This window comes from Cynocephalus volans, chromosome 11, assembly GCF_027409185.1.
Source record: "Cynocephalus volans isolate mCynVol1 chromosome 11, mCynVol1.pri, whole genome shotgun sequence".
Lineage (NCBI taxonomy): Eukaryota > Metazoa > Chordata > Mammalia > Dermoptera > Cynocephalidae > Cynocephalus > Cynocephalus volans.
The window spans coordinates 62019694-62035995 of NC_084470.1; the positions used below are offsets into that span (position 1 = coordinate 62019694).

A 16302-nucleotide genomic window follows, 5' to 3' on the forward strand; every position below is an offset into this window, starting at 1 on the left:
CCACAGACACAAAAACACACAGACAAATGCCCCCACTGTGCACTGCCCACTATGTCCACTCACACGCACAGAGCACGTGCAACTCGTACTCAGTCCAGCATGCGTGAATGTAAACAACATGTGTATATGACAGAGCGAGGAGCATACATGCAAACACCCTCATACATGAACACACACTCAGCTGGTCAAATGTAAATGGACATACATGTTCAAACATGAAAACACACACACAGATACAGTCCCCAGTTGCTAACAAACACACAGGCAGGCAACTGCAGAGCTTGGCTAAGGCATGTGTGCAGACAAGAGGATATACCAAGTATACACAGAAACATACAGACACACATGACCCACATGCATGCACATCTAGCCCCTGCCAGCCAGCCAGCCTGCCTACCTATCCCTGAGTGGCCCACGAGGAGCTACCCCTGGCCCCCGCAAAGCCCTGCCAGGGGGCAGCAAGCCCCCAACCTCAGGCAGTAGGGAAGACTTCCTGGAGGAAGAGTGCTACCAGGAACTCCCCAAAAGAGACTCCATCTTGGTCCTTGGGCTGCAGAGCTGGAAGATGATAGGCAGTGACCAAGAACCTGAGTGCAGAGGTAAGGATCATGGTCAGAGCCAGGAAACCACGGGAAGTCACAGATCTACTAGTGGTGGATCCATCAGTAAATGGGGAAACCAAGGTCCAAGGATCCAAGGATCTTGGAGCGAGCAGGGATAGGCCAGCATGACCTTCAGGCTGCCCAGGGGTCAGGAGAATACCAGCAGGAACACAGCTGGAGGGCTGAGGTCAGAGAATATTTATAGGGCCTGGACTGGGCAGCTCAGGGGCGGGGGGGGGGGGGGCCTTTAAGAAAACAAACTCTGATCATGTCCTCAGGTGCCCCCCTTGCAGAGTGACCCTCAGCCTTAGCCCTCAGGCTGTGTACCACCCTCTGAGGCCACTGGGTGGGCAGAGGTCCAACTGAGCCCAGAAAGCCCTTGGGGCTCACAGCAGCATGGTGTGGAATGGCAGGCAGGTGGACATAGCCCCCCTGGGCCAGCACAGAACTTTCCAACAGCAGACCCCAAGCAGGTCCCTGAGGCCCCAAGCCTAGTCTCTGGGGCTCCACCTGTCCCTTAGCTGTGTGACTCTTGACCTCTCTGAACCTCAACCTCATCTATTTTTTTTTTTTTTTTTTTTTAAAAGATGACCGGTAAGGGGATCTTAACCCTTGACTTGGTGTTGTCAGCACCACGCTCAGCCAGCGAGCTAACCGGCCATCCCTATATGGGATCCGAACCCGGGGCCTTGGTGTTCTCAACACCGCACTCTCCCGAGTGAGCCACGGGCCGGCCCAACCTCAACCTCATCTATAAAATGGAGATTATATGGCCAAACTCCAGAGGGTTATGGTGAAGAGTAAATGGGAGAAAGTGCTCAGTAATGGGGGACTCTATTAATAACAATTAATTTTTATTACTGTAATGATGGCAGTGCAGGCTGTGCTAAGCTGCCCCTTCCACCTGCTCAGACCTTCCTAGAGGGGAGGCCAGGAAGCTCCCCCAAGGGAAAGACTGACAAGTCTCTTCTAGTGTTACCAGGGAAAACTGACACCCCAGCAGGGGAAGAGACACCCCTCCTCACCCCACCCGCAATGACCCCCCAACCACCATCAATAATCCAGAGGCAAGGCCTGGGACACCTGAGCCTCTATCATCAAAGATTCATGAGCCCCTCGCCCCACCCTGACTACCCCTCAACTCCATGAGCCTCAGGTTACAGGTCCCTCCACCGCCCCGCTCTGAGGTCAGCAGATCCACACTAACGGCCAGGACAGGGCTGGCACCTGGTCCTCCAGGGCTATCTCTCCTGCCACCTCCCCAGGCCAGAAATGGGAAGAAGTGGGCTGCTCACAGGTAGAAGGAGGACTGGAGGGCAGCCCAGTCCCCAGGGATCTCCTAGGCAGGCCTGTCTCACTGTGTAGAAAATGAGAGAGTGAGGCAGGATCCTGGCCACAGGACCTGTCAGCGGGGGCAGGCAACTTCCCATGACCTCCCAGTTACAGGCAGCAGCTAGGACCAGACAAAGGGGAAGGAAGGGACAGGCCAGGCAGCAGTTCCCTCCTGCAGGGCTGAGTCATGAGGCCCGCCCCTCCAGCTCCTCCTGGAGAGAGGCTGGCCCACCTAGTGGGAGGCTGGCCCTGTCGCGGGCCCCTGCCTTCTCCTGCATGGGGTGAAGGCGGAGCCAGGGAAATCCTCTCAGGGCGGCCAGCTACCAAGTGGCCACAGCCACAAGCCAGATTCCGGCAGTCAGGCAGGTGGATGGTGGCCTGGGGATCCTGGTGTGGTGGGAGGAATGGCTGTTGGCCAAACCAAGCTGTCTGGGCCAACTGCCTGGGCCTTCCCCATAGGCCAGGCAGCCCTCCCAGCCCAGTGACTGATGGGGACACTGAGGCCTAGGTAGGGTCAGAGTACCTGGCTCCTGGCCATTGCTTCTTTCCCAGCCTGTTCAAGGAGCAAACAGGGGCCCCTGGGGAGGGTGTGTGTGTGTCTGTGTGATGCTCTGAGCTGGAGAATCTTCCTGGGGCTGTGGGGTGGGGGCGGGAGCTGGACTGCATTCTCTAGGGCCAGGACCCTCCCACAAAAACTCCATATCTAGACCCTTTTCCCTGCCTTCAACCTGGAGCTGGGGCCTTCCAACCCTGGCTGTAGCAGACCCAGGAGATCACAGTGGAAAATGGGAGGGAGGTCAGAGGTCAAGGTCAGATTGGCAACTCTCCCATCCCACTTAGAGGGCCCTCTCCCAGGTTTTCCCCAGCCTAGCCTGCCTGAATGTGTGAAGGTTCTGGGAGAAGCAAAGGTCCTGACACACACACAAACCCATCCATACATGTCATACAAACACATCCCATACATGCATCCATGGTAACAAATGCACACACACAGACACCCAGACATGTGCATACTGCCATGAAACGCTGATGTCTAAAGATGGTCCCATGTGACCTACACAGTGTCCATTCAAATAGCCACTAGTGCATATACATGAATGACCCTAGATGTGCACAAGCAAGTCATATCCAGATGTGCACACACAGGACTGTACACAGAAGAACAAGTGCACATCCAGGTACACCAAACCCCAGAAAGGAACAAAAATACACAGATGGGTACACACAGGCACATCCACTCCCAGATGGGCACACAGATACTTCCACCCCAGCTGTGCACGTACACGTACACCCACTCCCAGCTAGGCACAGCAAGTCTATACTCCCCCAGATGTGCCCAACCCAGGCGACCTGCGGCTGCAAAAGAGAACAGGAAGCTTCCTCCGGCTGGTGCGGGGAGGAGGAAGGGGCCAGGAGCCGGGAAGGGGGCGCAGCCAAGAACCGAGACCCCGGGCTCCCTGCCCGCCCGCTATCCGCCCTCACCGTGGATGCCCGTCTGGTGCGCCATGGCTCGGAGCTCCGCTCCGCCCGCGCCGTCGGAGCTCTCCGCTTGGCCCTGGCCCCGCTCCGCTTGCCTGGACCGGGAGGAGGAGGAGGATGTGGCGACGGCCGCTGAGCCTCGCGCAGCTTCCCGGGCGGTGCCGCAAGACCCGCCCCCAGCGACGCCCCACCCCCGACGGGCGAGGCCGAGAGGGGCGGGGACTCGGCCCGCGCATGCGCGCAGAGTGCACCTTGGTTGGGGGAGGGTGTGCGGCGGGCTGATCGACATGTGCGCGCGCCACTGTGGCGGGGAAAGGGTCCTGCGTGCGGCGGGGCGTGCGTGGTTGCACTCGCGTGTGTCTGTGCGCCCAGATCCGGATGGTCTGTGGGTGAGGTGGTACCGTGCGCTGGTCTGTGCGCCCCGGGCCAGGTGGGTTTGCGAGTAGGGCGGATCTGCGCGTATCCGCTTGGGACTGGGCAGGGTGTCTGCGTGTGGTTGGGCTTCCGTGTGTTTGTGCGCCATCCCTTCCCCAGGGGACATTTACTGAGCGCCTCCCGAGGGGCATTGGGCCCTTCGCGGTTGTCATGGCCGGCGGGCCTTGCCCTCAGTGGGAGCCCAGACCGACCTTGAACCGGGCAGCCATTAGATGAACAGTGTCTGTGGTGGCGAGGGCCCGACGCAGAGAATGTGAGGGGCTGCTAGGAAGAGGCTAAATTTTGGTGGAATTCTGGAGGGGAGAATGGGGCAGCTCAGCACAGGGAAAAGTTTTCTGAGAAGAGAGAAGGGCATGTGCAAGGGCCCGGAGGTTGAAGGAGGGTCTTGTGAGTCTGAGGAACTTCCCTATTGCTAATGAACTTCTGTCCCCACACACAGCAGCCTTGCCTTCCTGGCATCAGCACCTGACTGCTCCTGCCAGCCAGTGAGGAGACCACTGTGATTGAGTCAGGGATATACAGGGTCATAGTCCGATCAGAAGCCTGTTCAGGGACTCTGGGTGGGACGATTGGAAAGGAGGCCACCTTTTTGGGCTGGGGTTGCTGAGACATGATGATGGAATGTGTGGCCTGCCTGGTATCTGGCCCCAGCTTGAGCTCCTTGTTTACTGTCTGACCACCCTACCCTGACTGGTCGGCATTGAGGTCCACTCTGTGCCCTCCAAGCCCCGAGTTTCTCATCTCCTGGGAGTCCAACACGTAGAATCGATGGGTTTTCTTGCTCATCTCTCTGCACACCCTGAGGACTAGGACTGTGTAGTCTACTCACCACTGTCACCGCAGCACTCACAATGGAAAATAAAACTGCTGTGTGGCCCTGCAGCTTGCCCTCGGGAGAACGGTTCATAGACAAGTCCCACGCCCCCCAACTCTGAGCCCTGCCACAGCCTCTTTGGGGCCAGCAACACAGAGCTATTGATTACAGCAGCTCTCAGATCTGGCCACCTCCACAGGAGCAGTTGGTTGCTGAGATATGATGATGGAGTGTGTGGCCTGCCTGGTATCTGACTCCAGCTTGAGCTCCCTGTTTACTGTCCAACAGAACCATAAGAGCCTTGACCTCCTGGAAACAGGAATTAACCAAGATTAATGAAAAATAATAAGGTCATGTTCTCTGTAGAAATGCCCATCACTGGATGAACTGTGACAAGGCAGGATTATCGATCTTACTACCTTAACTGCAAGATCTCCCCTGCTGCCTGGCTAGCCCTCTCCCTTTGTCATTCTCTGCTTTTATCACTACCTGACATATATTTCCTTATTTGTTTATTGTCTTCCCTCCATCAGTAGTTAAGTTTTTGCCCCTGCTGTATCCCCAGTGCCTAGAACAGTGCTCAACATTTGTAGGTGGTGACTACCAAATAAATGTGTGAATGAATCATTAGAGTCTTTGTGCTACACACTTACTACATGCTGGGCACATTTATTTAATTCTCATGACAGCCCCTGAGGTAGGTGTTATGGTCTCTGTCTTACACATGAGGACCCTGAGGTTTGGAAAGGTAAAGTGATTTGATCAAGGTTACATGGTAGTGAGTGTGCCCAAGAATCTTAGTTTCCTTTACTCAAGAAGTTGGAACAAGACTTATAACCCCAAGGTCGTAGGTTTGGATACCCATACTGGCCAGCCACCAAAAAAAAAAAAAAAAAAAAAAAAGTTGGAACAATCAAAGGAGGGGAAGTCCTGTTGGGAGTGGCCTTCATCCCCTCTATCTATCTCTCACACCTCAGTGATTAGGGTTTAATCAGAGAAGGGAAACTCTTCAGATACTGGGATTTGAGCCCAGTCCTGCTCAGCTTCAGATATGAGATGCGGGATGCGGGCAAGGAGCCCACGGGCCAGCAGAATACCAAAAGAGACTCCACCTCCAGCTCAGATCTGCTTTCAGGCAGAAAGATGAGAAAGCTGCCTGCACACATCTTCAATGAGTCCAGGGATGGACACAGTGACCAGGAGCTGCCCCTTTCTTTCTGATGTTTCTCAATGTAAGAGTTGACCACTGAAATTATTATAACTCCAGGTGGATCAAAGACATAACTGTTAAAAAGCTAACTATAAAAATACTGAAGAAACCAAGGGAGCAGTTTGTAGAATCTTGGAGTGGAAGAGGCCTTCTGAGTATGTCACCAAACCCAGAAACTATACAAGAAAAGCTCAATAAATTAATTTACATCAAAAATATAAAATCTATGTGATATTTTTGCTGAAAAAAAAAAGCCTATATGGAAAAATCCACCATCACAGCTAAAACACAAACAACAAACTATAACTCATTACAAGCAGCATACTTGTAACTCATTTCAAAATAAAGAAGCTGATTTCCCTTATATATAAAGAGTTCTCATAAATCAAGGAAAAGACCAATGGCCCACTAGAAAACTGGGCAAGGATACAAACAGACCATCCACATAAAAGGATATACAAATAATGTCTCTCAAATCTATTAAAAGTTGCTTATCCTCTTTTATTAAGATAAATGAAAATCAAACTAGACTTGGATTTTTTTTTTTTTTTTTTTTACCTGTAGGCGAAAATGAAAAACTTTAATAAAAAACTGATGGTCAAACAGGCTGACTGGGGAGTAAATTGGTGAAACTTTTTTGTAGGACAATATCTACAAAATTATGAATGTATCTTCCCCCCTTTTTTAAGTTGAGGTGAAATTCATGTAAAATTAACAATTTTAAAGTGAGCTAATCAGTACATTATGTTGGCAACCACCACTTCTACTTCTTTTTTTTTTTTTTTTTTTTTTTTTTTTTTTGTCTTTTTCGTGACCAGCACTCAGCCAGTGAGTGCACTGGCCATTCCTATATAGGATCCGAACCCGCGGTGGGAGCGTCGCTGCGCTCCCAGCGCAGCACTCTCCCAAGTGCGCCACGGGCTCGGCCCCACCACTTCTACTTCTAAAACTTTTTCCTTACTCCAAAATAAAACCTAATACTCATAAACTGTTACTTCCCATTCTCTCCTACCCGCAACCCTTGGCAACCACCAATCTGCTTTCTGTTCCTGTGAGTTTACTTATTCTGGGTATTTCATATAAATGGAAGCATACAATATGTGTCCTTTTGTGTCTGGCTTCTTTCTCTTAGCATATATGTTTTCAAGGTTCATCTACATTGTAGCATGTATCAATACTTCATTCCTTTTTATGGCTGAATAATATTCTATTGAATGTATATACCACAATTTGTTTATCCATTCGTCTGTTGATGGGTTGTTTCCACCTTTTGGCTATTGTGAATAGTGCTGTTATGAACAATGAATACCTTTGACCCAACAATTCATTACTAGAAACTGATCTTACCAATATGTGCACACACAAAAAAGTTACAAAGCAAAAAATTGAAAACGATCTAAATGTTCATCATTGGGAGACTAGCTACATGAAGTCCACACATTTGCACAGAGACTGCTCTGTAGCCCTGACAAAGAACAAGGCAGCTCTTAAAGGACTAATACAAAATGATAGGGGGATCTTATATGAAGATTTCAGGTGCAGAATATGGTGGAGAGTATGGTATCATTTGTGTAAAGGAAGGGGGGAGGAAAGAAAAAAATACATATATATATAAATATAAATGTTAATGTTATTAATTATATGTAATTAATTATGATAATATACTATTAATATATATGATGTTGACTTTGCATAGAATATTCTTGACATCCCCAAGAAATTAGTAATATTTGATATCTCTGGGAAGGGGAACTGGGTGGCCAGGGGATGGGTTGTGGGGGATATTTGCTGCTAAATACAGTTTTACACCTTTTAATTTTGAGTTATATGAAAGTATTAAATTTTAAAAATTGCAGCCAGCCGCCAAAAAAATAAAATAATTCTAAAGTAAGTCTTGTTAAAGAAAAGATATGGAACTCAATAAAAGCTATTTTTATAGTGAGTGGAAAAAATATGTAGGATAAACCCTTTTTCCTCTTTCTTGTCTTGTTTCTCCCCCACCTTCCACCCGCCACGTGCTGGCTGAGTTGGCTGAGGAGAGGCCTCTGGCTAGCAGGGGGTGGACTTGAGTTCGTTCAAGTAGTTGGGAGAAGGGTGTCACTGGGGAGTGAGGGGTTGCATGGCCCCAGGGACGGCCTAGCCCGGGAATGAACACAGACCCACCCCAAGGAATCTCACCTGTAATTTCAGACACTGGAGACAGAAGAACTTGGAAGCTTCTGGAGAGTGGAAAAGGCAAACAGTCCAATCCAAAGGTCTGAGAATGAGAATGGCACTAGATTTCAGCAGCAGCAGTGGCAGACAAGAGACAATGAACAGAGCAGTTAAAATTCTGAGCCCAAATATTAGTCAAAAGCGAAGGCAGAATACAAACCCTTTCAGACTAGCAAGGACCCAGGAAATTACCTCCCACTCATCTTTTCTTGGAAAGCTGTGGGAGGATGTGCTTCAGCAAAACTAGGAACTAAACTAAGAGAGGCAGGCAAGAACAGAGGTGCTCGGGAGCCTAGGGAGCCAGAGGAATCTACGTGGCACTGAAGGAACACTCAGGCCACCTTGGAAGAGGAAGGATGGGATTGACATAGGGCTCCACATGGCTCTGAAAATGTGAAATGGCTAAGCTGGGCAACAGACTGCCTATGATGTTTGGCTGCCCAGAGCTTCAGCTGACAAGACTTTCACCATGCCCAGGTGAGTCCAAGACAGTGGGCTGGGGAATAGAGTGTGTTTGCTTCTCTTCTTCCAATTTTAGACTTTAAAAGCCTCTGAGCTATCAACTGGTGGGGGTTAGAAGGTGACCCCACAGACTGAATTGGGCCTGCCCCACCTTTGGTCCCTGGTCCATTTCTGTCTCAATGACAGAAGACTTTGTGGGACTAGGGATTCAGCTCAGGCATCCTTGGTAAATTTTCTCTGATTTTGTTCTCACCCCCTCATCAACTGGATCAATCACCATCCACCAGGACGTCTATCATGGCTGCAGGGGAGCTCAGTGGGCATGTGCCTGGTTCGTCTCCATTAGCACTGTGCTCCTGTACCCAGTGTGGGCCTGGCACACAGAGTGGGTTCAGTAAATTAGCCCTCAGGCTGCTCTAGAACTGAGTCATTTGAGGGAGAGGTTGTTGGGCACAGTTCCCTTGGCCAGAGGAACTCCCATTGGGGCAGGGCTGGCTGCTGGGAGGAAGTGGGGCCTAGTGAGCATGTGCCTGGGTGTGGGAGTGGAGGTGAAGGTAGGAACTCCTCCTATAGCCGTGCCTGGGGGCACTGGGCTGTGGGAGCCTTAGGGGCTTTGAATTGGAAAGCCCAGGCTTCCTTGTGGGGGAAAAGGGAATAGAAATCCCCAGTGTGGAGGAGGTCTGACTCAGCTGCATTGTCATAATGGAAAAAGCACAGCCCTGGGCGTCAGGAGACTTCCCCTTCGTGAACCTCAGAGTCCTCGTTATGAAATGGAAATAAGAGTCTTGCACAGGGAGTTGGACTTAAGTGACAGAAGTGTGACAAAGGGCTCTGTTAACATGCAGATTTTAAGGTAGACACTGCCGCTGACTCCACGGCGACAGCTAGCCAAGGGTTAAGAGACTGCAACATCTTGCCTCCAGCTCAGATGAAAGTCTTTCATTTCCCTTAGTTCCAGGTCTGAACTCTGACCAGTTGAAGCCTTTGGGGGACCACGGATTCCTCTCTAAATTACCATAGACTCATCTTGTCCATTAGTCAGTCACACTCGTGGGAGGATCCTGCTCTCTGTCCAGAGAAGACATCTCGATTGGAGGGGCAGCCATTTGGGAGCAGCCCCTCAGGATGGGGAAGGCCAGGGTGACCACTAAGCCCCATCTCAGCGTGCAGGGTGTCAGGCAGGGTGAGTGAATAATGGAAGCCACCTGAGGGAACACTGTGCTCTGAGACTCTTACTCAATGTGTCACTCTGACGCCTCCAAGGACATCCTGTCCCCATCTTCCCCTTGCGCAAGGTCCCCGCCCGGCAGAAGGCGGCTTGAGGCTCTGCCTGGACACTAGCCCAGCATCTACTCTGAATGACCCTCCACAGCCCCGTTGGGTAGAGGGGAGGGACGTTCCCTTCTCAAAGGCTAGTGCGCCACACATGTGGGTGGGCATTCACTCCTGCTAAATGTTACTGTGTGACGTAGGGCAGGCGACTTCGCCTCTCTTAGGCCTCAGTTTTCTTGCCTGTAAAGTGGGTTTTATAACAGCTGTTGCTTCTTAGGGTTGTCAGGAGGATCGACAAGCCCGACAGCACACAAGCAACGCACAGAGTCCCGGGCCGGAGGTTGGGGTTTGGGGGCGTCGCCGCCCCGCCCGGCCCCGCCCCCAGCCCGCTTCTTCCTCCCAGGGGCGGCTGATGTCTGGCCCAACTCTTTGGGCTTACGCTCTGCGGGAAACCCCCTGCCGAAGCGCCATGTCCACCGGCTGGTTTCGGCGCCGCTTCCTGCCGGGGGGTCCGCTCCCCGCGCCGCGGCCGCCCGGGCCGCGCGCCAGCCCCGTGCCCTACCGGCGGCCCCGCTTCCTGCGTGGCTCGGGCTCCAGCTCAGGCGCGGCCGACGCATCGCGCCGCCCAGACGCTCGGCCCGTGCGCAGCCCAGCTCGGGGACGCACGCTGCCGTGGAACGCAGGCTATGCCGAGTGAGTGCCCCCACCTCGGGCGACCCTTATCTCGGGACCCCCGATTCCGGGACCCCTACCTGATCCAGTCTGTGCTGACCTAGAAAACAGGCTAGGCTGAGTGAGTGACCCCGACCACCCCACCTGAGGATAACGCCTACTGTTCCTCATCTCTCTACCCCTGACATCCTCCTCCTTATCTCACTCCAACCTTTTATTTGGGACTACAACCTCTCAGAGAAGGTCAGAGGTCGGGAAGGACCTGCACCTCAAGGGTTTCCAAGATGAGGTGGGGAGACTCGGGAGAGTTCCAGTATCCGGGGCTCACCCCCCACCCCCACACATCTCAGCCTGGGTTAATGCCTATGCTGTATGGGACAAGGGTTAGGGCTGAGATGGGGCAGAGTATAGGAAAGGGAGTCCCAGATCTATCTCCCCAGACAGCCCGCCCTGATCTCCCAGCCCAGGGTCAGCAGGTAGGCTCCAGAGGGGCTGGGCCCTGACTTTTACCTTTGCTGAGAGGCCACAGAAAAGTTAGTAAGCTTGTTATGGTTGTCCAGGTATGTGTCAGGGACAGCATGGGGGAGCTGTTACTCTAGAGGGAGGGCTCTCCTCTCTGTGGGCCAGCTCAGGTCTCTGTGCCTCGAGGACATAGGTTTGTCCCTGAAGGGTTATTGACCACTTCCTGGCTTTAGGATCATCAATGCAGAGAAATCTGAGTTCAATGAGGATCAAGCTGCCTGTGGGAAGCTGTGCATCCGGCGATGTGAGTTTGGGGCTGAAGAGGACCAAGAGTGGCTGACTCTGTGCCCAGAGGAGGTAAGTGCAGTCCTGCCTGAGCCCCTCTTACAGGCTGAGGCCGGCATGTGAAGGCTGAGGTTCTTGCCCTGCTTCCCCCATGTACTAGTTCAGGCTGGGCCAGGGTACAACTGGGGAAGCCAGGAAGAGCCTGACACCATGCTCTTCCTGTGCAGTTCCTGACAGGTCACTACTGGGCACTATTTGATGGACACGGAGGTCCTGCAGCAGCCATCCTGGCTGCCAACACCCTGCACTCCTGCCTACGCAGGCAGCTGGAGGCTGTGGTAGAGGGCGTGGTGGCCACTCAGCCTCCCATGCACCTCAGTGGCTGCTGCATCTGCCCCAGTGACCCCCAATTTGTGGAGGAAAAGGGCATCAGGGCAGAAGACTTGGTGATCGGGGCTCTGGAGAGTGCCTTCCAGGAATGTGTGAGTGTTGCCTTTGGCTGGGGAAGAAGGGAAGCTTTTGCCCCCAGGGACTTGAGTGGGGCATCCTGCACACCATGGAGATCATCCAGCATCCTTCGACTGGAAAGACAAGACTACTTCATTACTAACAGCCATCATTGTCATCATAACCCCTCCCGTTTATTCAGTGCCTACCGTGCACTAATTCTTTACCTGCATCATCTCATTGCATACCCGGTTGGTCCTTAGCTCAGGGGATGGTTTCTCTTCCTCTGCTTTGAGTAGCACTTCCTTTGTCTAGATTTACTGACCACAGGGATCCTGGGCTCACAGCTGGACTTTGGGCTGGGACTGCCAGGCCTATTGATGGGAAATGAACTGTAGAGTGGGGATCAGGGGACAAAGTGGTATGCTGACAGTACAGGCAGTAGCTAAGGTGGCCTTGGTTTGCCCCAGGATGAGGTGATCGGGCGGGAGCTGGAGGCCTCAGGCCAGGTGGGCGGCTGCACAGCTCTGGTGGCTGTATCCCTGCAGGGAAAGCTGTACGTGGCCAATGCTGGGGATAGCAGGTGAGTGAGCTGCCCCCCTTGGAGGGTGGGCAGGGGTGGGGTGGACAGGAGGGCACCAGAGGCAGTGGGGACAGTGAAAAGCAGCTGGAAGTGGAGGGACAGAAATGGGAAGAATTGACTGGCCGAGTTGTTCGTGTATGTACCTGGCATGTGTTGTGAGGGTGGTCAGTGGATGTCAGGGAGGGCAGGATGCCAGGCTAAAGACCTGACCCTTTACCCTGCAGGCCCTAGGCAGTCAGGGAGGGCTTTGAGCAAGGGATCAGCATGGGTGAGATGGCTCCGGGTGGCTGGAGGAGGGGCTGGCAGGAGGGTGGCCACAGATGAGGGTGAAGGCTACCTCATAGACCTCCCTTTCCCCTCAACCCCATCCAGGGCCATCTTGGTGCGAAAAGATGAGATACGGCCACTGAGCTCTGAGTTCACCCCAGAGACAGAGCGGCAGCGGATTCAGCAGCTGGTAGGTGCCCTTAGCAGGGGGAGCCTGTGGAGCCTCAACTCCTGGATCCAGGGCCACAAGGGGCCATGGGAAGGTATCTGCCCTGAGCATAGCCTCCCCATTCCAGGCTTTTGTCTACCCAGAGCTACTAGCTGGTGAGTTCACCCGACTGGAGTTCCCTCGGCGGCTGAAGGGGGATGACTTGGGGCAGAAGGTTTTGTTCAGGGATCATCACATGAGCGGCTGGTGAGAGGGGTGGGGTTGGGGGACATGGTGGGAAGGGAGATCCAGGCCTAGCTGTGACCTGAGGCAGTCCTGGGCAGTGTGGGCACTGTGAGGTCATGATGGCTGGGCCAAGTTGGAGGGAGATGAGTGGGGGCATACGGCCTGGGTTGATGCTGGGTCTGCTCCTGATAGGAGCTACAAACTCGTGGAGAAATCGGATCTCAAGTACCCACTGATCCACGGACAGGGTAAGCAGGTCAGTGTCTGTCCCCCCCCGCCTCCAATAATTCTTCAGTTGCCCATTGGAAAGATGGGAACTCCTTTGTCCCTTGCTAGTGCCCGTGACTGATGTCCTGGGGTCTGCTCTGAGACTAGGGTGTTTCTCCCTCAGTCCAGGGCTCCTGAGGGCCACAGTCCACCTCTCTGCATGCTCTGCAGTGTTAAGGCCTAGCACTTCTGCATTTGCTGGAGCTTTCTGTCATCATCTCACACCTCTCTTGCCCTCAGGCTCGGTTACTGGGAACACTGGCTGTCTCCCGCAGCCTGGGAGACCATCAACTCAGAGTCCTGGACACAAACATCCAGCTCAAGCCCTTCTTGCTCTCTATCCCACAGGTGAGGGGGCAATATAGTCCACTGAAGCTTATGTACATCTGCCCAGAAAGGTAGAAAATGAGGCTGGTGGTAGCTAGAAAGAGAGCACTGAAGGATCCTTAGGCTTAACTTGCAGGTGACTGTGCTGGATATGGACCAGCTGGAACTGCAGGACGACGATGTGGTTGTCATGGCAACTGATGGGCTCTGGGATGTCCTGTCCAATGAGCAGGTGGCATGGCTGGTGCGGAGCTTCCTCTCTAGGAACCGAGAAGACCCACACAGGTACTTTATAGCTGCTGGGGACCTGGCAGGGCCTGGGTTGATACCAGCACCAACACCGAAAAGTAGTTATGGCTGAGAAGATAGCATTGACAGTGAGCCCAACTCAGGCCAGGTGGCCAGGATCAGGGCTGTCTCAAGCTTCCCAGGGAGGAGGGAGGATGACTGTGGTCCCCAAAAATCTCTGGGTCCAGACTCCATGGTCCAACCTGTGGCCCTTCCAGGATTGTTGCTTGCTTGGCCCAGACTGCATTGCTTGGGTCCCCAGGTGTCCAGACCTGTACAGTGAGTTCTGGATGGCTGGACTTGCCCCTTTGCTGTCCCCAAAGTACATCTGCAGGATGGTCTTTCACAGGTTCTTGGAGCTGGCCCAAATGCTGATACACAGCACACAGGGGAAGATCGACGGTCCCACGGGGGAAGAGCTGGTGTCTTACGATGACGTCTCTGTGTTTGTGATTCCCTTGCACAGACAGGGCCAAGGGAATAGTGGCCAATGAATATTCACACAATTCATCCCAGAACCACTCCAAGGCCAGGTACAGTCTGGGCATCCTTCCACTGTGGCCAAGAGCAGGCCCTGCCTACCCTGTTCCCAGCCACAGCCCAGTGCTCTTGCCTTCCACCCCAACTCACATCTATTTCAAGGGGAACATTTATACCATGCAGTTAAAGTTGGAAGGTTGTGGAGAGCCCAGCCTACCAGATTCTGTCTTTTTCAATAACATCCTTCTGGAAGGGGCACTTCACAACTTAGGAAACCCATGCAAGGCTCCTCAGATAGGATCCTCAGTGGCCCAAAATATTCTCAGATAGGGTCACCTGGGCTAAGGACATTAGCCAAAGATGCCATGAGGGCACCCAGCCCATGTTCGGATCCTGGTCTCCAATCCATAAATGTCAGAGTGTCCATTCAGCAACCCCCAAAGTCCATGCAGGGTGCCTTGTAGAAACCTTTGGAACAGCCATCTTGAAGACTGCTCCTGAGGAGAGGCCAGCTCAGGTCCTGCCCTGCTCTCCTGTCACTGGGGGGAAGGAACAGGCCCTGGGGCTAAAGTTGAGGGAGAGCAAAAAGGGGCAAGAGGAGCTTCCAGAGTTGGCAGGGCAGGGAGTGTTCTCCAATCGCTACCTCTAGCCTGGCCTCTTGACTGGTTGCTTCCCCATCCCCAGCCCTGCCACAATCTGATGCCCCAACAAATGCCTTTGCTTTGCTGCTCCCCATAACCTCCCTATTAAATGTTTGTGTACAGAAGACCCCTTGTGAGTCATGAATTGCTGTACAGCTTGGATTAAGGACACCATTTACTATTTCTTGTTACCTTGTACTGGATTAGTTTTTTTGTTTGTTTGTTTGTTTTTTGTCTTTTTCGTGACCGGCACTCAGCCAGTGAGCGCACCGGCCATTCCTATATAGGATCCGAACCTGCGGAAGGAGCGTCGCTGTGCTCCCAGCGCTGCACTCTCCCGAGTGGGCCACGGGCTCGGCCCTGTACTGGATTAGTTTTAGCTCCACCTTGCAAGCCTGCATATAATCAGGACTATGTTTTCCCTGTAGCTTCTCTAGTTCTCAGCTTGGGTGAGACACCCCCCGCCAGCCCCCACCCTTGACAGAACTGTTGCCTAGGGAACACAAAGGAGGTCTTTACCACCACCTGTGAGCTCTGGGCTTGTGGAGCCTTTTAACCTGCTTTTGAATGCAAATTACTATAAAACTAGACTTGGAGACTAGTTAGTTGGGGCCCTGGGGCTTGCTGTCTGATAAACAGCTTAGTTCTTCACCTTCCCCAGAAGACTGTTATCTAGAACTTACCAAGGCTCTGGTGGTCAGGAAGTATTTGTTGAATTTTAAGACAAACCACTTTCATGACCTCAGCTTTGTCTGACTCACTCCTACTTTAGTTTACAATTGAGGTGAATTCTCTTACCAAGCAGCTCATAGTGCAAGATTACAGCCAGGAAGATCCAACAAGCCCCAGAGCTGTTGGTAAAATGTGTATATAAATGCATCTGAGGCTCTCAAACCCCCTTTCCTATTAACTCATTTTAGATTTCATTTCCTATATGCTCTCCACAGAAGATAACAAAAGTCACGTCAGACATTTCCCACATTTCACATAGCTATATTCCACCGTCCAGGGCTTCCAGCCCTAAAACTGTCCACAGATGGGCCCTGACAAACTAGTTGGCCCTTGAAGTGCTGGGGAATCTCTCTAGGACTCCCAGATAGGCAGCTGGCAAATGCAGGAGTGCTGCCCTACCAACCTGCAGTTTTACTTCCTCTTTCCTTGGCACAGCCCTTCCCCTCTTCCCTGAGCAAAGTATGGGCAGCATCCTGCGCCTGCCTCTTTTACCCACCTCAACTGCTGAGCCAGGTTGCCCCCACAGCCTGCTTGCCTTGCATCCGACCCAACCTACTGCCTGTTCTTGGTCCTCACACCACAAAGCTGAAACCCCAGTGAGTGGGTGCAGTGGGTCTCAACTGCAAGTTGGCCAAAC

The 16302-nt window shown here is 52.7% G+C and overlaps 1 protein-coding gene across 1 annotated transcript; it reads left to right on the forward strand.

Annotated features, from left to right (window-relative positions):
- Window positions 1-8544: 8544 nt before the first annotated feature.
- On the forward strand, window positions 8545-15060 carry PPM1M (protein phosphatase, Mg2+/Mn2+ dependent 1M). The gene is made up of 11 exons (XM_063114388.1): window positions 8545-8563; window positions 10098-10513; window positions 11188-11311; window positions 11467-11721; window positions 12157-12269; window positions 12642-12726; window positions 12833-12951; window positions 13123-13186; window positions 13438-13545; window positions 13661-13809; window positions 14162-15060. The coding sequence occupies exons 2-11, from the start codon at window positions 10233-10235 to the stop codon at window positions 14304-14306; spliced, it is 1443 nt and encodes a 480-aa protein (XP_062970458.1). The 5' UTR covers window positions 8545-8563; window positions 10098-10232; the 3' UTR covers window positions 14307-15060.
- The last annotated feature ends 1242 nt before the right edge of the window (window positions 15061-16302 follow it).